Source organism: Anoplopoma fimbria, chromosome 16 (assembly GCF_027596085.1).
Source record: "Anoplopoma fimbria isolate UVic2021 breed Golden Eagle Sablefish chromosome 16, Afim_UVic_2022, whole genome shotgun sequence".
NCBI classification, from domain to species: domain Eukaryota; kingdom Metazoa; phylum Chordata; class Actinopteri; order Perciformes; family Anoplopomatidae; genus Anoplopoma; species Anoplopoma fimbria.
The window spans coordinates 15,882,260-15,905,927 of record NC_072464.1 but is presented as its reverse complement, the minus strand read 5'-3'; the positions used below and the strand labels follow the sequence as shown (position 1 = coordinate 15,905,927).

At 40.3% G+C, this 23,668-nt stretch overlaps 1 protein-coding gene across 1 annotated transcript in view; it reads right to left on the bottom strand.

Moving 5' to 3' along the window:
* Positions 1-23,668, bottom strand: part of LOC129104178 (receptor tyrosine-protein kinase erbB-4-like) — a 292,380-nt gene that overhangs the window by 103,696 nt on the left and 165,016 nt on the right. The window contains exons 3-4 of the mRNA XM_054614730.1: positions 20,216-20,402; positions 1,175-1,306 (exon numbers count right to left, since the gene is read on the bottom strand). Coding sequence (XP_054470705.1) covers positions 1,175-1,306; positions 20,216-20,402 — 319 coding nt within the window. The remainder of the gene's footprint in view (positions 1-1,174; positions 1,307-20,215; positions 20,403-23,668) is intronic.

The window sequence follows — 23,668 nt, the reverse complement described above, 5'->3', positions numbered from 1 at the left end:
GTGAGAGGAAAATCCAAGGGCATATGTAGAGACCGTTTTCTTTTTTTAATTCTTCCATAATGATAATGTGTTTTATTCTTGTGTAATTATGTATTTGCGGACAAAGGAGACAGCTTAAAGAAAAGAAGAAAAAAACAACAACAGATTAAAATGTCAAACAGCTTGAGCATAAAATGAATAACAAAAGCAGTGTTTGTTAAGAGGTTAAGTCAGTGAATGGGTCAGAAGAGGTGACTTGCATCTTTAATTCAATGACAGCCACCTCAACCGTTACACCCCCCCCGACAGATTAAGTATGCTTATGTTATCCAAATAAATCCCTTCATAATTCCAAGCCTTTATTAACATGTCTTCCTGCTGGACACAGTGGGCCAGTAATGTGAGGTGAGCGAGCAATCATTGTGGTTTGTTATTGTAAGCAGAGTGACAGAATTGGGTCAAGAGGTGGTTTAGTAATGACAATGTGTTACTACTTACACTCGTTACTTATTGTTAATGGACCAGGTTTAGAGGGTCTCCTCTGGACCACTTCCCTTGTCAAAACCTAGCAGCCCACGCAGCCTTATAAAAGGCGTGTAAAAATCTATAGTCTGCTCAGAGTCCTGTATTTTTGAGTTCAGGAACATTCAGCTAGAGCTGACTATGCTTCAGATCAAGATTGTTTACTGCAAATGAGTCATCACATATGTCGTCATGAGCTTTCCTTATCAGCAGGTTACACTGCATAAACACCTAAGAAATATCTGAAATGGCATGTGAGAGATTCTGAAAAGTGCAAAACTGTCACTGTTTGAGGAGACAAAATAATTGGGGCTTAATTTACTGGCAGTGAGGAATGTAAAAGTGATTGGAAAATGTCAACATCTTTGGGAAAGCTATGCATCGGGTGCAGGGTTGCTGAAGTGCTAATGAGCAAGGCAAACTGGACCCATTTCATGAATCAAAGTATGTTTACAGGTCTTGGGGAGAGCTATTAAAAATGTGACAAAAAAGTTGTATATATTCTTCTGTGGCTTGAGAGGGAACTGTGCAAAATCTGATAAATTGCCTAAAGTGACATCACTTAAGGTGGTTTTGAGGGGCAACAGAAATGCTCTCAGTAAAACTTTTAAGAAAGGTTGAAGTCAAATCAAGTGTTCATGTCTTCTACACTTGTGTTTGTTGGGTTACTTACATGAGACACTGCTGTTGGTAGGTACCACCACAGGATGCATCCGGGAGTGTTTGACAATGTCCTGCCAATGGATTGTGTCGGCATGACACAGGAACTTGTTCTGGTCAACATACACACCTCCACTCAGGATCTCTGTGGAGAAGAGAGAGAGCGCACAGTCAATACAGAAACACACAGGGCTTCCTTGGTACTTAACTGTTTCTGCCTGGAGGATACAATTTATTCAACATTCCTGCTACCAGGCTCCTGATGTGAACATTTATTTTTTTCCCCCTCAGAATTTTACAACTAACAACTTAGACATAGGGTTGTGGGATACAACGGCATATATCAAGTGATGATAGAAAAATGACTTCTACTGAGTCTGACAATACATTTCATACTAGACTGGACACTCAGCAGTTGGTGTTTACAGATGACCAAACAACAGAAATACCAGCGAGAGATCTCAGGGAAGCTCTTAAGTCATGGAGACTGCGTGAGGTTTGTGTCACCACAGATAATGCCACAAACAACATCCAAGCAGTATTTCTGCTGAATGACAAGACACACTTAGTGTTTTGGGCACCAACTTCAACATTCATTGGCGAGTGTCTAAAACAGTGTAAGTTTCTGAGCATTTAGAAGCCAGTGTAAAAGCGTAAAATCAAGAATACACCCCTGATTTTGCAAACAATTTTTTAAAGTCATGATTTTTATTGACACCGCACTGAGTGTGAAACTACCGCAAGTGAAACTAGCAGTTGGTATCTGCAAAGAGGCAAGCGACTTCTCTAATCCATGGATGGGAAGACGTGGACTGGCCAAGGCTCAAGAATAACTGGGCTTTCCCGTTCATATGCTGATCACAAACACCCCTACCAGGTGTCCCTTTCAAGAAATGGTTGAAAGGGACCTAGAACAGTAGTAAGCTCTCTCACAGGTCCTCCAATAAACATGATATGACATTACTATTGTCAATTTCTCTTTATGCTTAATTTAACATTTGCGCAGAGGATCTAAGTATAAGGACACATTAATCAAATATGAGTAAATACCTTTCATTTGTTAAATATATAGTTCAAAGTTTGATAAGAAAAAGGCCTTTCCATGTGGTAATTTTATATAAACTATTCATTAAATGTACAGGAACTGTGCTATAGTGTGTTATGAATTGTTATCTGGATATGAAATTACCTATATTGTGTTGATGTTGAGACACACATATCTGACGATGGTTGTTGTCCTGAGGCAGCCAGGGCTAAGCCGTGTCATATTGCCATTATTACAGCCTCTGATTTTGTTGTTTTTATTATCCTCATATTCCCATGCTGTTAGAAGACAGGATCAATGATGTCTCCCTACCATCACAATGCAAATCCATCTGGGATTTTAGACAGCAGCCCCTATTTTATAATTCATCAAGGCTTTTGGGAAGTCATCTCTCAATCAAAATATGTACCATCCATCCAATGATTGTCAGAGGATTGATTCATTTTCACACCACACACACACACGTCACACACACACACACACACACACACACACACACACACACACCGTCTGTTGAATGATTGGACACGGAGGGTGGTTCCGATCATTGTTGTGCAGGAGTTCAGAGAATGCTTAATCCTGACTTTTATGTGAGAAAGAGTGGGAAAAAGAAAGAAAGAGAGAGAAATAAAGATGGGAGAAAGCCACAGAGAGACGGATGGCAGGAAAGAAAGACAAAGTGAAGCCCAGTAGCAGATTTGCATTATTTACAGAGCTTGTGTGCTCTCTATCTCCTTACAAACAGATTACTGACACAGGGCTGAAACCGATGAGACACATAATCATACAGGAGGCGCCCTGCAAGCTCCACACTGAAAGAGCCAAATACAATAACGTCCCACAAAAGCCAGATTAAATGATGCTCCTTGGATAAAAGGTGGTGGTGGTAATACCTACAAAAGCCCCCAGCACCAATGCCCCATCCCCCCATACCTTAGCTCTCTTTCTGCATGTGCAGTGGGAGGTAGGGAGATAAATTAATCTTGCCTCTCACCACAGGAGGGATATCGCTCGGCTAAGAGGCGGCTGCGTCTCAAATTCAAATTGTTTGCACAATAAGATGCTGCTGGCAAAGTAGGGCAATGGACAAGCCAACAGGCAAAGCTAAGCAGTTATTACGACAAAAAAGCCAGCAGGACACCTCAACCCTGTTTAGGCAAGATACAAGTACATGGGCATTCAACCTCATCCTGGGTGGTGTGATTGAAATTGGAGCATAAATAAATCAAATCTAGGTGAAAACGTGCCAAAGAAATATTTACAGTTCACATAGGTACCAATAGGCTTTGAAAGTCATTGTGTCATTTTATTTTAAATTACATGAATTCATAATGAATGAATGAATACATGATTGGAGGAATCTTCCAGTTGAAGCATAATCCAACCTATGTTGTGCTTGTCTATACAATTCTGAGTTTCAATGAACAACAACAAAATCAATGCCAAGTCCTTACATTTGATCATTTTGTCGCTTACAAATTCAAACAAGAGGCAAGGCTCTTCTGCAACAGGACATTAGAAAACAAGTACAGTGCAATGACAAAGAGCAAGAAGCACATAATAATGATAACTATGCAGCTTAGATTTCATTCTACTGTATTTCATCTTGAATATTTAAAAGTAAAAATGGACCTTTAGATATGCTGTCCATCATCATCGGCTAAGGAAATGTGTCCTCATGTCAGTCAATTTAAGCCTAATCACCATCATGCCACAAATATACAACCACTGTTTTTCATGGATCTAGTCTGGAAATGTAACAGAGTTGAATTTAAGTACCAATTTACACACAAACAATTGCCAGGATTCTTTGTTGTGGTTAACAAGGGAAACAAGGTGTTTTCACTAATTCAAGCTGGACCTGAGCAACATTCACACTCTCAAACAGATTGTATAAACAGACTGAAAAATAAAACACTCTCTGCTCAACACTGTCACAACAAGTGACCCTCAGCACCATCCAGAGGGCTCCACCACCGTGTAATGCTTCTAGCACACATGGTGCATTTGGACATGTAATGCACAACACAGTTATCTGCAGTGTGACATTACCAAGTTCAAGAAGCTGGACAACAGTTCAATCGACTCCTTGCTGGCGCTTTGACTAGGACAGTTTAAATATTTCCCGTATCGTCCGTCACCAATATATGAATAATTAACAAACAGATATTAATACCTACAAAAAGGTGCAAAACTTGTGCACGGTTTGCTTTTTCATTACAACTAAATGCTTGGCATGCACATTTGCTGGGTGTGGAGTTGGTGACCAGGGGGAGATCAATGGTTAATTCCTGGTGTTGATTGTTCAGTGGGTAGAGAAAATGGCTTAATTAGTTTGTTCACCCAGCTACAGCTCGTGTCTCCAAACTACCCCCTACCCTTCCGCTTCATCCACAGAGCTTTTGCCAAGTGTCTCTGAATGGGTGCATGGCTTCAAAAAGGCACAGCAATCTTCAATATCAGGCCACATGACCGTTGGAGGAAAACAATATGAAATTCAAGGAGGCAGAACAAATGTATGCAGGCAATTATTTTAATGGTAATCACTTGTTGTGATTTTTTTTTTTACCTTCTTATTGCAGTGTGGGGACGAGTTTGATTAAGACTGGGAGGCAAATAGCAAACCAACGCTCAGAAAGAAATCCATATTAATGAGTTTGTGAGAGTGAATTAATAAGTGTGTGTGGATTGTTTAATGAAGAAATATGTAGGAAAACAGAAGTACCATAATGAATGGTTGACTTGCTCCAGTGTTGGAGGACTGCATTATCAGATATCCTCACTAGTGTTCATTCTTTTTGTATACTGAAGAAGATCCATGTTCTTAACTACTACCATCAATGCACACAAGAAAACACATTCTCACGATATCTAAACCTCAGTCCCTCTGAGGAACGTATGCATACATAATCATGAAGAAAAACAAGCCAGCTTGAAGAGTTAGATAGTCAGTGGGAAATTCAGAAAAAAAAAAAAAACAGTTGAGCAATTAAAGTAGATAAACAGGTATTCAATCAGAGAAACAGGCGTTTTTCCTCTCCTCAAGCAATGGGACTGGGGATTGTACACTGGGTCTCCACTGTACTGTCTCATTGAATCCGAGAGCTTCAACTTGGTTTCGGCTGAGCGCTGCTATTAGCTCAGTGCAACAGAGGGGAAAAACTCAGTGGGAAGATGACGAAGCATTCTGGGTCAAAGAGGCTAAATGCTGGGGCGCAGATCCTGCTGTACACCCCAGCAGCAGTAGAAGGCTTAAGTTGTTGCTAGGATGCACTCAAAGTAGGAGAAATACCAAAATAAGAGATTTGAGCACATGTACAGTCCAGCCACAGAAGGAAGCATGCTAAAATCATATTCACAATCACATATGCTTGGCTGAAGCTTGGCAGTAATGAGGCCCTTATTACTATACGTGTCTTGAGCACCAATTGCATTACAAGTATTCTTCATCAGAAGGCTTGTAACCAGAAGGTCGCTAAAGGAATCCCTACAACATTTGGGAAAAGGAATCGGTGGGGAATGTAAGCAATACTCTGCTGGCCCCTCTGCTATTATGAATTGATTGAGACTTTTTATCAGACTTTTCTAGTGGCAAACCATAAAGAACTATGTACTGGGAAGTGTTCAATGCCTATGTCGCTGGTCTATAACAGGGCCTTTCCCCAACTACCGACCCAGTATAAGAAGAAGAAAGTCAGATAGTGAGTATTTCTATAGGTCAGATAAACAAGGACATACACATGTTTTAATGCATTAAGTGCACTAAGAAAAAAAACCATTCCAGGCTGTTGACTTTACTGGACCACTAACTGTGCAACAATAAAGAAATAAATGAAAGAGTAAGTGAGTAAGCAATTAGGTATATTAAAGACCGTACATGCTGTCTGGATGGATGAAGAATAAATTACTTGGAGTGATGGATGTTATGATGGGAGAATGAATGACATCTATTTTATCAGCCATCCCCCATCAGTGTATCCATTCATCTGTCATGATAGATGATGGCTACTGAAAAAATAATGAGGAAGGAAGAAAATGTAAAGGGTGTCTAGAATATGGTTGTGAAGGTTAAATATATGATGTGTGAATTTGGGAATAGAACTACTTGATGAAAAAGACCCACTCCAGAGGTCACAGCATCCTTAGCACTCCTACTGAAAAAACACAAACTTAAAACTAAATTGGTAAACAAGCAACAATAAGCTGTAGGAGAAGATATTTTCTTTGTCTTCGAACGATGCAAATGTTGCCACATGGCACTGCGTCAATCACTGTGCTCTGAGTTGCTCCGTTGCCGACAGGAGATGTCAGGTAAGCAAATCTCTGCCTTTGCTCTACAAATAGGTGATCTCCCCGGCCATCCATCATCTGCTGCTGCTGCACAGTTCCATCCTTACCCTCCAGTCCCCACTGTTGCCAAGGAAATGCTTGAATATCCCAGATGTAAAGTGTATTTGCATATAGGTGGTGAAAAAAGATGATATAAGAGGAAATGTATACGCATTAGCATGCAATAATTTGTTTGCATCTGTGTATTTAAGAGAAAGAACATCGGAATATCTGTTCATTTAAAGCGTGATCTGAGATTGCATGCATTTTGTCTCCATGTTTTAGAATTTGCAAGATTTTCATCCATTCTTCCCTTCTATGCTTGTGGATATGTTTTGCCCTGTTGAAGATGTTGGAAAAACTCACACACTCTATGCATACCGTACACGCACATGCTGATAGTCTGACTAAACACATCAGCCTTTCATATGTTAGTTTGTTGTGGTTGTTGTGATATTTATGACAGAGAGGTCTTTGTCAAAATATTGTATATAATCACCTCTCAAAACAAAACTTGTGGGGTTCCACAAGGGTCAGTCCTGGGGCCACTAGTCTAGAAGTTTTGTATTGCACTTTTATTAAGTGGAGGAAGTCACATGAGACATATTTAGAAAAAAAAGAATGGTCAAAGGCAGTGGAGAATGGGATATAGTAACTTATAATCGTTAGTATGAGTCAAGTTTTTTAGGAAGCACCTCCAGAGTAAAGACATTAAACAACTGTTTTCACAGGCTGAGTACCAGTACTCCATGTGAAAAGTTAACTTAAATTAAAAGATTAAAATTGGTGGAGGGTCCCGCCAATCTATTAATGTCACCCTTTGGTAATCAAGAGACGTATCAACTCTTCCAAAGCTATGCAGATGACACACAGCTTTATGTCACCAAATGAGACCATTTATCTGAGCAACACAGAGAAACAAATGCACTTTTTTATATTGAAGCAGGTTTAACATTTATCTCTCTCTCTCTCTTTTATCTGCTCTACCTCTCCATTTACAGGAATATACTAAAATGTCCTATTCAGTGTCACAATAACCAATTAATTCCTTACTACAAGATCTATAGAGTCATGTCTAGCAGCATGCATCACAGACCTCATATCTCCTTGAAGGTCATCGAATGGAGTACTTCCCAACACAAAAGGCATGCAATTTTAACACTGTTAATGCAGTCCCCAAGCGAAATAGTGGTAACCATTCAAATTAAATTGCACTTTTATGTGTTTAACTATTGACCCGAAAAGAACAACTGCATTAATTTGACTACATAAAAGCTCTTTGCGAGAGGTTCACCAGAGAGATGGCAGCGTTGGGATTAGACTGTCTCTGAACACACTGCGGTCAAGAGCAGCAGCGTGGGCTGTGTGTGTGTGTGTGTGTGTGTGTGTGTGTGTGTGTGTGTGTGTGTGTGTGTGTGTGTGTGTGTGTGTGTGTGTGTGTGTGTGCAGGCGCGTGTGGGTGTCTGTGTACATATATGTCTCGCATTGATGTGTGGTAGAAGAAAGAGATCTGGCGAAGGTTTATGGAGAGCGAAGCATCTTAAGACCAAAACAACTGCGTGGTTAGGAGATTGAAATAAAACTGGAAGGAAAGATAAAGGAAGATATACGTAAAAGATTGAACTGAGAAGAACACACCCATGAGATGAGTGATTTCTTTGATTACATTAATACAGATGTTCAGCATTCACAGTATGTGTCTGCCTATGTTTCTGCATATGGAGACACACAGGTCCACACATTTGATGAGGGACGCAGCGTCACGTAATGTTCAAACTATGCAATTTTCGGGGCAATGAACAACTTTATCCATCCTTTTACTATTTAAGAAATTTGAAAACTCAAGCTTGGCAGTCTACTGTTTGGGTTGAAAGCAAGTTGCAAAATATCTTATAAAGGCAATTTGAAATGAGTGACATTGTCGAAAAAAAGATATGCAGTAAGGCCTGGACGCACAGCAGTAGTTGCCAGGTGTATACAAATAATCTTAGGTAAAGAAACTAGAAATTGTACATGGATTTCAGTGTATTAATGTCTGAAATAGGTACTGGTCAAACTGAACTCCTGGAATTATCTGACGATTACATCAAAACTAATTTACTGTACCTCTTGATTCAATAAATAAACCGTTTTGTTTTGTGTCTTTTCGTGTGTGTGTTTAAAATACAGCGCATTCTATTGTACTCTGTTAATGGCTGATTTCAGACCCAAAATACAGAAATGTCAGTCAAAACAACAACACAATTTGTTTAAAATTGATTTGATTGATGCTGTTAAACCATTTTTTTTTTACTAATCTTCAATCTTTAAAATTAATACATTGTTCTAATCTTAGGAATGACATGTCCTTTATTATCTTTTATGTCGCTCTGAAGGAGAAATGTTGAAATATTTGCCGAGGTATAGTTGTTGGCATGGGGGCGCCAGCCATGGAACCCATCCCCCAAACATACGCCTCTCTTCCACCAAGATAATTGAATTCACAGGCTGCTGATTAAATTTGGCCTATCCCTCACGCAATTGTTTCCTATGAGTCTTTATGAAAAATGTCAGAGATTTGAGGATTATGGAATTATAACATAGCAGGGCAAAGCATCTGCTTAAAGTTGAGAAAAAGAGACAGGATTGTTATGGTTATTTAACTTAAACTGTGATAAAGCCCTGGTAATCTGAGCATTATGGGTAGGGCGGAGGAGGGGGAGAAAATCATATTACATAAGATAATACAAATCTAAAAGCAAAGAAAAACAAAACCATGAAAACCATTGAAGGAAGGGACCGAAAAGACCAAAAATGATTTACAAGGGGACAAACAAGTGGGTGATTAAAAAACAGAGTAAAAGGACCTTCAATTGCTGCTGCTGAGGGCCACTTAGCTTATCAAGGCCGATGTGCGATCAGCCTGCCAGCTGAATTAAAATGAGTCACGCTCTCTGGAATGGGCAAAACTAAAAGGGCCTGAGAGAAAGAGAAGGAAAGATGGAAAGAGTGAGAGGAAAGAGAGCATATCTTACCACAAGCATACCAAGTATGTTGGTTTTACTACAGAGGAAGCTGGCTTCAGTCAGTGCATTATTTGCTAAGGCAACAACACGTCATTGAGGCCTTGTTGTTCCAGGCCTACTGAGAGACATTCAGTAATACACTACGGGCCGTGGCTCTGACTTTTTTCATACAGCACTTGTATGTGGTGTGAATCAGCCAAGGTGGGAAAGTTGACCCAGAAGACTGTAAAGTTGATTTAAATTGCAACTACAAAGCATTTGAAAAGCACCCATATCTGCCAAAGTTGCACATAACCGTCTGAAATGTTATTTTAATAATAGGGTTGTGATAAGTAGTTCAGTCAGATAAGTGTTTAAGGGTCCGAATGGTCAACGCTGATGTCACACAAGGGGCTTGCTATGCTGCTGGTTATGAGTCACTACTACAACAGCAGGGAGATGCCATGACAGACCCAAGAAGAGCCATTGGAAAAGTTTTAAGCAGTGTCACTCTATAAAAGATATGCAAAAGTTGAGTGTGTAACAAACGTTGCCCTCCATCTTTTTTACTCCTAGAATCAAACATCGACTGCCTTCAGCTTAAGAAAGCCATGCGTTCATAGGTGTAAAAGTAAGGAGGGTTTGAAAATATTCATCAAGCTCCCTTTTTTTCATTTGTTACACAACAATTTCTCCCACTTTGGTGACTTCTATGCCTTCCTAGACAGACTGTCTGAAAATGTGCTGTTGTCCTCATATCATACAACGATCCCATTTACCCACTCTCTATGGCGGTCAGCTTTTCATTCCACTTTGGAAAGTGACATTTTGGAACAGGTATAAACACTTTTACCTTCCAATGTGACCATATGCAAACTTGATGGGATGGTGCCTCTGGTGCATAACATGCCTCAGGTTGCAGGAATGTAGTAGTGTACTACTACAGCAGTTAGTATTACATTTTACATTAGCTATTTAAAAAAAACGGGTTGTGAGAGTTATTTTATGCCCTATTTAAGCTGTGACATGGAATTGCCACTTTGTGAACTGCTTTGTAAGTGAAAATCCTAACTGAAAACCAACAACAAATGAATAGTATTTGAATTAATTACAGTTGAATTGTATCTCCAATAGTTTAGATCTAACAGTGTATTATAAAAAAATACTCTACTGGGTAAAATGTCACACACTGCACCAGTTAAAAAATTTGAGTACCAATGAATCAAGCCATGAAATATTTGCCAAAGGTCAACTTTAACTCAAGATACACAGTGCTTTAATGACTAAGTGACTACTAACAACAAAGGGTGCCAGCAGGCCTTCACCATCATGGAGGTTCTCTTCATTGACTGCTTTTGATTTGCACATTCTTGCATAAACTAACTTCTGTGTCTCTCAAGTCTCTGTAATATCAAAGGGTAATGTTGGTGAACATATTAACCATTTGGCTTTAAAAAATATTTGACCTCAAGGTGAGACTGTCCATCAAAATGTCGTGTATGACATCAGCCAAAATGACATTGTCTCAGAACACAACTGTGGAGCTGATGCTTTCAGACCACATCCATGACCAAACAGACCTCTGTTTATGGGCAATAAAATCTGCCTTCCAGCCTGGTTGTTGCAATAACACACCATAATAAAAAAATGAATATGACATTTTCAAAGAGGCAACACCTGGTAGATGTGATGGAAACACAGAGCATCGGAAAAGCACCGTTGATGGAAGCCAGATCTTTTTAGCACCACAACAATTAAATGTACCATGGAGAGGTGGCAAAGATTTAAAAAAAATATATTATGAAGTCAGGCCTGGTGTTGCATATTGTAACACCCACCGTATATCTGTGGGGACCTGAGATGAACGGAAAAGTCCTTTTCATGTCCCATTACCCATCGCTGCCCCCATCAATAGCTGCTCCACTTACCCAAGGCTTCGGCCTAAGAGGCAAAAAATAAGCATATTAATTATTAAGCTGCCAGGGGAGAAAGAGGAGGAGTCGTTGCGTCGGAGGGTAATCTGTGTGTTTGTGTGTGTGTCTGCACTGAGGCAAGGTTATTAAATCGTTTTGGGAGCACTTCTTCTTTTAAACTTGTGGAAAGCAATCCTCAATGATATAAATGTATATTGGTGTTTATAGCTGGAAATCTGAGGCATTGTATCCAACTGTTTGAATATGTAATGTATATCTTGTGAAAATATACAATATGTTGAAAGATGCACAGATGAACCATTAACCCGGACCCGAAATCTATAGTTTTTGTAAAGCAACACACAACACAAAAATGATTACAAAGCCCAAACAAAAAAAATAAGAACAAAGCTTGTATACACACTAACCACTGACAATGACCTCATAACTTGTTCTATATTTAACACCTCACTTCTTTAACAGTGAGCATTTTATATCACCTAAGGTCCAGAGGCACTATATCCATTTAGGCCTCAGAACTAAGTTGATAGAAAGTGACATTTTCCTCAGTGGCTTTTGAGACCCACTGAGCTGCCAGTCAGCTCCTATTTCAGTTGGTTTCTTACTCATTTTGATCCTCCTCTGAGATGAGCACTGATCGCCTCTGACATCAAAGACCTGTCTGAAACACAGTCCGGCCTTCAGAATCAAAGTAAGAACTGCATGTCAAGCCTGCATATCCATGAGACGACATGGGAAAGCCACAATGACAGCCATCCAGTGACAGAAACTAAACATGACAATCACAGTGTTTTTTTAAATCTGAAATCAAATCTATGGCAGACTATTCAGAATAATAAATAAAAAGGAGTAAGTTCAGCACATACTGGACAAACTAAAAAAATTCAGACTCCAAAAATTACAAAAGGGTGAAACCCTCGATTTGTGGTTGCTTGTATGTGAATATTTGTCCACTTCTGCTTGTCTAATTGTCTCTGTAGCGTGACAGAGCAGTGGTTACACAATCAGTAAAGGAATAAGTATTGAATAAATAATTGAAGCAGTTTAGAGAAGAGGACTAGTGCATCTCAAATAGTTTTAAAATGGGTAATAATTTACAGTACAAAAACATCAGATAACTGCCATGATTTTAATTGGTCCAATGTACTAGGTAGGCGAGGCGGTTCTTGCCAAAAACAATGGGGGCACTATTAATTTGTTCGAAGTGGAATCAATGTATCACGGAAATAGCATTTTAAAAATCTCCAAGGAAAGAGGTCAATTATTCAATTTCACATTTTTTGGTTGAAAAAGAAAATAAAAAAAGTGGGAAATGGATGAATAGACAAATGAACCAAGTACTGTGTTAATGCACAGTCTTACTCAACAACCTGCATAAATCTGTGGAATTTCTAGCTTCTGATTAGCAACGCATTATGTTCCACCGCCCCAAAATATCTCTAGTCGATAAGTTGTTTTAGCCGCTTTATCTGTTGCACTGCAATCAGGTATCATAACACTCATTCTGCACGTTGTGTTGAAACAACAGCGTAGAACTCAGACGAGATTTCAACTTAGTGAACATCGTCCTATTGGTCTCTGAGCTAGTTTTACATCTACATCATGGCAGATCTTAACCTGATCCAAGCCATAGCCAGGGGGAATGGAAATGTTGAAGAAAAAGAGAAGAGGACTGTGTTTTGATTATTAATTTGCATTAAAATTCCTTCCACGCCTACTTTAACTTTTAATGAGGTGAAAATCGACTCTCCCTCCCAGAGGTTCACTTTAGAAGGCAAATTAGTAATATAGGGTATAGTCATGTTTAGGCAAGACTGGATTTTGTCTAAATGACAAAAGGCGAGGCAGAGGTAGAGACTGGGGCTGGACAACATTTTCTAGTCAGGGAGTATAGTTGGAGTCCTTCTAGGTTATTCCCTTATACAATCATGAGCTTAGGCAATGTACAACCAGTTCTCACTCCAAAAGCGTCAAAAACCGCAGCTTGGTCAGTCGTCATCTACCGGGAAACAGGCAAAGGCAGGAAGTGAAGTGAACATGGGACAAAAGAGGCAGGGAACTTCAAAATAAAACAGGAAACAAACTAAACAAAATCCAAGATTGTGGCAAAACGTTAAGGATGATATTTTGTCTCGTCAGCCATTAGTCACGTCAGCGGTTAGTCATTTCAGTGAGGCATCAGTCAAGTAATCGTCAAGCATGCTCTTTTATTTTTTTTCTTATCTGCAGTGGTTTTGTTGCAGATACTTAAACTTCTTCCAGTGATGATGGAAGTTTAATTTGAAAAGACACTATGCATGTAACAAGAGGAATATTATTGTTTTTTACGCTTTGTGTTAAGAATGTGTAGCAATATTAATTATTCATTGGAAACAGGCACATACAAGAATTTATGAACACTACTGTATTCACACACTGACATGCTTGCATGCATAAACAACAAAGACATAAATGGTCCCAAGAATAGAAGAAAGGACTGCCAGTTCTTTATTTCTGAGTTACATATTTAAAAAAAAAAAAAAAAAAAAACATGCAAGCTTTTTGTTTCAAACATTCTAAGATGTTTTCCTCACATGCATTTGAAATGTCTAAAATTGAACAATTTCGAAAATCAAAGTTGGTGATCAAAAAAGCTGTTTTGGAATCAGCATCAGATGAACATTTTCTAGATTCTTAGCTTCAGGTCAGTTCACCGGGGCTTCATGTTCTTAGTTCTAGTGACAAATATGCACATGACAAGTCATTAACCTGATTTTTCTATCAACAGTATGGAATAAAAAACAAAAATCATAAAGCATTGCAATGTTAGAGCTAGGTGGTGATTAAAGCTGAGGGGTGATTTTATTCTCGAGCAAGAAATTGATACTGTAATTATAAATACAGGGGACCTGAGCTGGGGAATCAATCTAAGGATGAATCTCCGCTGCTTTAAAAGTATTAACAAAGGCATCCGTTTGATATTAGTGTAATTATTACCAATCTGCTTTGCACTTTCCCACTTTTCCTCCTACTTTTTTTTTTATGTAGAGTTTATAAATGCATTTTATACAATGGCTATTGTAAGTAAATTGTAGTAATTGTGGACCAAGTAGAGGGGGGTAATACTATGAGAAAAATCTTGTCGGCTAGCTTCACCATGGTTTAAACTAATAATGGTTACTTTAATGGTTGTTTAAACATATAGTAAGTAAACCTTGTACCATGTAGAAGGGGAAAGGAAACATGGTTTGGCACAAGGGTATTTTGAGCAAAACAATTAGTTCAGTAATGTATCATATGCAAAACAGAGAGACAAACACACAACATACGGATGTGCCCTGTGGCTAAAATAATTCAGTCAATTGTCTGGGTAAAATTTTACATCAAAAAAATATGGAAGGAAGGATTGTAAGATTAGAAAAGTGAGAAATTAGGAGGATATGATTCCATATCTATGACCTTGTAAATACAGGGCCTTCATGCGCAGAGGTAGCCAACTGTATAGAGATTCCTAGCATTTAACCGTAAGTGAGTACAACGTAGTAGTATCCTGCCATGTTAGCTCAGTGAAGCACAAAGATAAACACAACTGAAAAATAAACTTTGTAAAGAATTTCAGCCATATTGTTCCCCTGGCATAAAAACTCAACTACTTGCTCTCACTAGTCACACTATCTCTGTCGCACAGTGGTATTACAGAGCAATCAATTAGCACCAACCACCACTGAAGGCCCGTTCCAGACTTCGATTTAACATGGGCCTCTTCACGATCCACATTAGGGGCTCACAAATGTGACAATATGGATGTCGTCCTTCAAAAAGAAAGTCCCTCTTGCTCCGTTCCTGGTGCGCTGAAATATTGAGTGTGACACGGGAGTAATTGCATTGGAAGTAATCAATTAGACACAAAATTGAAGGAGACCTGAGGTCTGTGGGCTGCCAGGCAAGAGACTCAACTAAATTCTGGTGACGTGCACTGAAACAATCTTGCCTGCCTCCTGTGGCAGAATTGCTCCTTAGAAGTTAGACAGTGGATTGAAGTCTCAGGGATCAGGAAAAGGCAGCACGTTTTATGCCCCCTTCCCAGCGGTTTCTTGTCCAGGGTAAACACATTGAGTCAAATTGTCTCTTTAACCTTACCCCATCCCATCTCATCCTTTCTCTGCCTCCCTTGTGCACCGAACAGGACGTGTTCAGCAGATGATTCGCGCATTCACTGAGATTTCTCCAACAAACAATTGCAGTGGGCTTTGGAGAACACAGTAGGTGCTCAAAAGGCCGTTGCGTGCAAAATGGTACAAACATTGCATTGCATGCGTTAGTGTGAAAGGCATCAATGTAACAAATCAAGACAGCCAACTAAAGTATGATTAGAGACATAGAGCCAAGGAAAGAGGGATAAAGAGATGGAAGAAAGACAGAAAACGGGGTAGATAAAGAGAGAGCAGATGGGCCATGAAGGAGTTGATAGCGCCTTGGCGTAACACACAGGCTTGTGTACATGCATGCGACGAGAGAGGATCATTCAGCAGATGGGGCCTCAGATTGGATGCTTCATTTTGGACAGACGCAGTGCAGGCGTAGGGTGGTTAGAAAAATGAATCAACAACACAAAACAAATCTGAAAAAAAAAAAAAAGCTACTGGATGAAATGAGGGAAGGGGGGGGGGGGGGGGCAGTTAATGTGTTAAATCAGAAAGCTCATCTGTGTTGTGCTCCTTATTGAGGCTGTTATTATTTTGCCAGGGAAGCAGGCTGTAATTACCATGTGAAAGCACAGAAGCTGCCCGGGGTTCATGTGAATCCACACGGAAGTGCTGAAAATGTTTGCCTAAGCAGGAAGGAAGACACTGCAGGTCAGCGTGCAACAAAATACATATCAGGAACTTTGAGAATGTCAGGCGGGGGGTCTGTTTAACCTTTTCCTTGCTCGGCTATGAGGAGAAAAGGTTAAAAGTACTTCACCTTCTCTTTGCAGCTTTCTTAAAAGCCCTGTAAACAAATGGGTAACCTTGCAACAACCAGCTTTTTGTCTCCAGGTGGAAAGAGAGTCCTCACAATGTAACATATTTATCCAACAAACAATTCAGCTAAACTTTCCACATAGAAGCAAAGAGCATTTTCCTACTTCTTATTCATGTCTATACACCCCTGTGCACATACACACTATCCCTTCAACTTTTCCCCAGCTTGACTGTGCCTTATATTTCATATTCATGAGGATAACTTGGCTAAGCTTGATTGAAAGGTGCATCGGAGGGAGTCCTATCCCTGCTCAGCCAGAGACCTCCTCCACTCCATCCTCCGGTCCCCCTCAAATCCAGAGAGTCCATTCACAGCTCGCAGAGAGTGCACCAGAAAAATCAATAGGTGCAATGCTACAATATACTAGCGACAAATTGATTTCATCCTAAGGCAATTTCGACCCAAGTACAACTGCGGGTGGGTTTCAGCACTGAAGGGGTCTTTTACTGTGCCTTCCCTCGATTAGCCCCATATGTAGTTAATACGTTTTATCCTCTTATATTTGTTCCTTATGGATGATATTGATCATTTTATACTCCTCCTGGGAGCTGCTGGCAGAGGGACGGTGGACCAATGTGACAGCAGCATCAAAGGCCTTGTAATGAATTAGAAAGCTAGCCTCGGACTCACTTAAGCACTTGAAGGAAGGAAAGAGTTTTGATGTACTGCTTGATGTACAGGAGGGGATCTATCTGATGGTTTAGGCATTTATCCTTCCTCAGCAGTACACTGTAGAATGATGACAACTGCAACAGAGCGAACTGGGACTCATGTTACTTTTCCACACCCCCATCAAAGAGCTTGTTTAATTGTCAGAACCATCTCTACAAAAAACGGTGGTATGATAAAATCTCCAAGTGTTTTTTGTTATGAAGAGATAAATTGAAAATTGACATGCATATTCACATAAAATCTCATTGTGGATGGTAATACACTTAAAGATGAATAGGGCCTTATCCAGACTGCGGTAGACTCAAGCAAACCCAAAAATGCAACAATTAATGAGAAGCCGAAAGGAGGAGCTACAGGCGGCTGAAAGGAGGAGCCGAGACGGCTTAGATCCACTCAGGTGTTACATAAATTGACACAAGAACCCAGGACCCAGGTCTTGGTTACTAGGGACCACCATTTGGTTTGTTGTAATAACACACATATGAGAAAACCTCACTACAAAAAGACAAACATCTCATTAGAATATTTTTTCATCAACAAGAAATGTTGATAGCCACCATGATGGTGGCTATCAACATTATTATTAAGAAAAAGAAAAACTAGGTTGGAACTCATTCAGAGTTCTGAACAGATTCAGACCATGGCTGCTGAGCATAACTTCCCCCTCCACTTCATGGCTCGAGGCCATGGATAGCACATCAAACAGCAACTTCTCACTGATTCCAGCCCCGGCTCCCTCGGTGCCGGTTTCAACTTGGCACCACAATGAAGAGGACCAGCTTGGCAAAAAAAAAGCTGCTGATGGTGCCGGACAAATGCAATTCCCAAAGTATGGCGCAGAATGCAAGAAAGAAAACAGGATTGAACATAACACACAAGCACATACTGGTTTTTTTGTGCATGCACGCATGGAAGGCTGTGTCACTTCCTTCGTCTCTGAGGGATCACCAGGAAGGAGCAGTTGAAGAGAACAATGAGAGACAATTGAATTATTTAGAAGGACGGGTTGGAAGCAGTAGAGACACAAGATCAGTGCTATGCTTCCTCCTCACAAATCCAAATAAACTCAAGTCCTCTCACAAATATTTATGCATTGTGTGAAATAACTTCAACAGAAGCTTTGGGTGGAAACAAGCTTCAGTGTACTGTGTGCCACCAGTCCAGTCTGATTGCACTGGGATCTCATCCCCATAGAGAAATAAGCATAAAAATCATTTCTAAGCACATTTACTGACATCCCTCAACAACGAGGACATGCTAGGCACTTTGGTGGTGCTCCCTTATCAATCATTCAAATTGTATTTCTCATTCTCCCCGATGTGTTAAAGATAATAAGTGCTATAATGTATGTTGTAGTTGCACTGAAGGGCAAAAGGGAATTGAAGAAAGCATGGCAGTGTTTGCACTGTGGGCCATGAAACGACTGACCAGGACTAACTGATAACACTTCTACTTAATGTTATTCAGCCAAAACACCACTTGATTTTCTCGCCATCTTCCATTACTTAGAATATTTGTATGGTTAGATTTAACTTCAAAATGAGTGAATAATACCGCTGGTCTTGTGTTGCACCTATCATGAGCTGGCCTCGGCATGCCCCACTTAGCCCTGCATTGGAGAAAGCTTGACATCTTTTCTGCAAGTCAAACGTTTCATTTCTTACTGACCTCAGAGTCGGGGAGCCTGAGGGAAACCTAGCAGCACAAGCTTCCACTGTTCAGAAAGAGGCAGAGCCACCCACACAATGTTTTCCTACTTAATACGGTATTTATCAGCAATCACATTCACTGTCCTCTCCAACTTTTGAGGGAACGGGCTTGGGTCGGTTGCAGAGTGGGTTGTAAATCAGACGAGAAAACACTGCCTGTAAGCAGGAGCGATGTGTGGAAATAATAGAAGAGATAACGTCTTCTCACAACATCCAGAGTCAGCGTTATGTCCCTTAGTGAGGGAGGGTTAATTGTGATAACAGCACCAGTAGGGTACTTGGGAGAAGTAGAAGAGGAAGACTGTCCATGTATTTCCATTTTCTGTGAAGGTAATAGAAGCCAGTAACAACTACCAGCACATTGGCCATTTTATCCATTCAACTGTGTAATATAACATCCAACCAGTGTTTCACTGTTATTGTGTTTTGGTGAAATATATTCTGAAAGCACCCTCATGTTATGCCCTTTGTAAGATCTTTTCTCATTGATACCAGGGTATTTTTACCAGCTTATTGTTCGATCAATTGTGAAACAATATAAATAACTGTAGTTTGTCAGCATCATTTCAACAGCAGAGGGTAAACAACCTTGTGCTAGGCAACTATTGATTAACACTGGCATCTAAAAGGGGATCTGATCACAGTTGAATTCAGCTGTAAAACCTTTTTTGAATCATTAACTCGAAGACAGCAATTTGAAACAAGGTAATGAAGTGAGTGAAGTGAATAATGAAGTTTCAGGCAAGAGTCAGTGAAGCATTCAAAGCAAAGTGGAAAAAATAGCTTTCAAAATATCAGTCTGTTTCCCTTCGACCCCCACCCGCTTTTCCCTTTTCATTAAGTTGACATTGGTGTGTGAATTGCCTCCATTTGCAAAGACTGTTTCCGACTCAAAAATAATAAAAAAATAACATTAAATACAAGGTTTAGAGCAGATTTCTTTGCTAATGCCTGGCAGTGTGCCTCAAACCTAAAAACTATGCAAAACCCTAATAAGCATCTGACAGTCATCAGCCCTAACTAGTTTAAGTTCCTGACTGATCATTTCTCACTGGTCATAATTTCAGGCTTAGGAGTGAAAACATCTCATCAGCTGCCCTGACCTGTTAACCGTTCAGTGAAGTCCCAGTAGATGTTGAATGAAAGGCTAAAAATGCACACACACTCCAGGGGGCTTGGAAATATAGAATTGTAAATGTTTGATCTCAGATAAAAACAAGCTTTTTTAAGATTTAACTCATGGTGTAGTTGCATCATCATTGACTCAAGGGCCACGTCTTTGATCAAAAGGCACTCATTATACTCACAAATACCCACAACAAGAAACAGCACAGACAAACTGTGATTAACCCAAAAAATAGAACTAAATTCACTCACCTGTGAGGTTTTTCAGACCGAGCTGGCGCAGACCAAAGTTTCCATCACGTCTGTAGTTGAGGAAGATTGCAAGGGAGTAGCGGTCCTCGTAGAGCTTGTTCCCTCGGATGATTCTCAAGTTCTCCAAAGGCAGGTAGTCAAACTGGTTCAGTGCCACCAACACATAGCCCGTCACTTCGCGGATAGACTGTGGACAGAGTCACGAAAAGAGGTGTTAGGGTGGGTTTTAACTGGACTGAAACAGTTCAATTCATGTGTTACAGTACGTGAAAGACACAAAAGGGAAAAAAATTAATCTTCGTAGATCAAAATTATGGTTTTAACCTGTAAGCTAAAAACTGTAGTGCCCACGAGCAGACTTTGAGGACGCCATGTAATATTTATTTAGGAACTCAGGGTTTTCGCTTCAATTGTTTTCAGACAACAAAACACCACTGTACAATAAGCATGTTGATCAGAGCTTTAGAGTCTACATACCAAGATTATGACATCTAGATTGATATTGTTGTACACTTGTAAAATTGTATTTCAAAGGCAACAATCTACTGAATATCTCTGTTTCTAGCTGGTTTAAGCTCATTAAACAATATATGTTTTGCTGATAACAGGTTGTTTAAGGCCTTTACACACTTGTGGTGGTTTATTTTGGGGTGAAATTGATCAATATATTATTTTTTAACTGTTGTTTTTGTCATTCTTTTTGTAAGTACTTTCACATTACCAGAGTATTACATGGCAACAAAGCTCAAATTCACTCAGGGAGTATTGTGCTGAAAGGAAAGCTTAAGATTTAAAAGATGTACGAAATGGAGTGGCATGAAGAGGTTGCAGCAGATAATTAAAAGAAACAATAAAAAAAAAAGAAGGAAAGTAAGGCTTACATCAGTTCATTGACAACATCTATCTTCAAGGTCATTTTTCATAGTTTCAATCATGCCAGCGAGTTGAGTTAGAGCATCTGAGTGGGAAGAACTTGCTCTGGGGTTTGTGACCTCAATACAAAACGCTCATGTCCAGGGCTCGGCCTGGGGTGACTGAGCCACAAGGACAGCCGTTGCTTTACACTTTAAATGTCATTTAGGAGGGGATATAACGACCGTCGAGACTTTGGCGCAGAGCCACCCTGTTGGAGCTGCTGTTGCATGAATCAAAGTGACAGGCCGTGTCCTCTTTCTCCCATCCACCATCATGGTGGCTGTCATTAGCAGACAGGCGGTCAGAGAAGTCTTTCCACGCCGGCCCTTGCTCATGCTGATAATCAACAAGTCTGTGTGTGAAGTGCTGTTGCGGCTGATGTGCCGAGCTGAAATAAGTCCTAAGGAGGGCCTTGGCAGCGCAGTCATGGCGGCTGACAGCTGTCATAGAGCATGGCCATCAGCCACCAGTAAGTAAGCCACAGTCACAGCTCCGTCATCATTACCCTGCTGATTATCATTAATAGAAACAGACGGGCCAGAGTCTGGAGAGTCTGTGTGTATCGACGTGAAAGAGTGATGGAGAATTTATATTCAGTTTGTGTATGGGCATGATTTCATTGGTTTAGAAACTATTTGGAAAAGAAGACCAAGTACGCTACGTGGAGATCTTAACAGACGTAAATCACTAAGGATAATGGTGGGCTCTAGGGAGCAAAAGTTGATGCATGTCCATATATATATATATATGTGTGTGCATGCATAAGAGTACAATATATTGAGCTCCTTTGATGTGCGTCTATGTTGTACTCTGTTATACCATCAGTGTGAACACAGCGTCGGACAATCAAAGCCATACTTAACACTTTGACGTTAGTTCACTAGCCAAGACATGAGGTCTGTTGGATGACTCACAGTCACCCTGCTAGGGGTTTGAAGGTCTTTTCAACCCTGCTCCTCAACCACATGGCTCCAAGTCTATGTAGTCCAGTGACATTGTCCCCGGCAGTCTGCCATAAACTACCAGTAACCTCCATACCAATGATGCAGGTACTTTTTCTAGCTACCAAACGGCAGAAGGTGGGCACACAGCAGTAAGAACTATAAACTCTGGTTGACTGAATATGAGCATCTACAGTAGCTGATGATTATTTCAGAGCACACACTTCATATGTGCTTTTTTCCCTTTTTTTCTCTTCTGAGCCTGTTTATTACCCCACTCAAGGTTGCTGGTTTGTTATTTTCAAGCCACCAAATCAATACTTTCCAAAGTGCAGCCTTGCAGAGGGAAATAAAACGAGGGAGAAAGAAGATGGCAGGTACACACGCTTTTCTCCCCACAGATTGTTTGTTCAATAATGAACTGCATGAAAAAAAAAAGGGAAACGATTTGTAGTGATTACAGGCCCTTGCTGAGCTAATGGCCAAACCTGCTCTGCGTGGTCACTTTCATTAAACACAGATCAACAAAACAAGCACCCCACACAACAACATGGCCGCAAGCCAAGTGCATCCAATGTCCACCTCAGGGAACCAGCCACCTGGAGAAATGTCTCTTAAGGAATACACAGATAAAAATGTTATGCTACATTATGTGATTCTGTGGCAATGCGTTTGGTACGGTTTCCGACTTAATAGGATATTTTCATTTTTTATGTGTGTATGCGTCTGTGGGTTTGCGCTAATTTCATTCCTGGGTCGTTTGAATGACCTCTTCTATTTAGCTACAGTGCAATTAGAGCAATAAATTACCTGCTAAAGATAATAACATGACACAATTTTGTCCTGGATTGCTCCCAGTAAAAAATAGCTCCTCAACTATCTTGATACAGGTGTGGGGGCACATGTGACAGCAAACCTGCCTCTTCTTGCTGAAATCCAAGATGTAATGCTCACGTTGGCCTTTTTTTATTTTATGTCAACATGGTAATCTCTTATGCGGCGAAATAGGCACAGTGATTTGCGATTTAACCAGGAAGGTGCAAATTGTCCATCTTCCACAATCCCTTCGGTGAATATGTAGTCTCTTTTTTTTTTTAAACTGAGATTGTAGAATGGGATGTAAGACTCAACTGTGTAGCAACCCCCCCAACTCACCAAACCCCGCACCCCACAAACACACACCCTACATGTCTCCCAAAAGATCAATGCCCCAGAGTCCCAGTAACAGTGAACAAAAGAGACAGAGAGAGAGAGAGAGACAGATTCACCAGATTAACAGGGATTTCTCCCTCCTCCCTCCTCTCCAAGCCAGAGCATTTGTGAACGGAAGTGTGGCAGCGGAACAAACCCCTCACTTGAGTCTCCGAGACGTGTGCGGTTTTGAAATCGAGTCCTTCAATCCCCAACTTCTTAAAGGAGAGGAGAGGGGAGGTTTTGGAGATAGAGTTAGTGAAGGAAGAAGGCAGTGAAAGGATAAAGAAGGAAAGGGAGTCATAGAGGGTGGAATACACACAGCAGGAGGAGGAGCTCAGTCAAGTGGATCGGACTGGGTCAACGTATATTTCAATGCCCAATTAAAACCACACGTGTTCCAGGT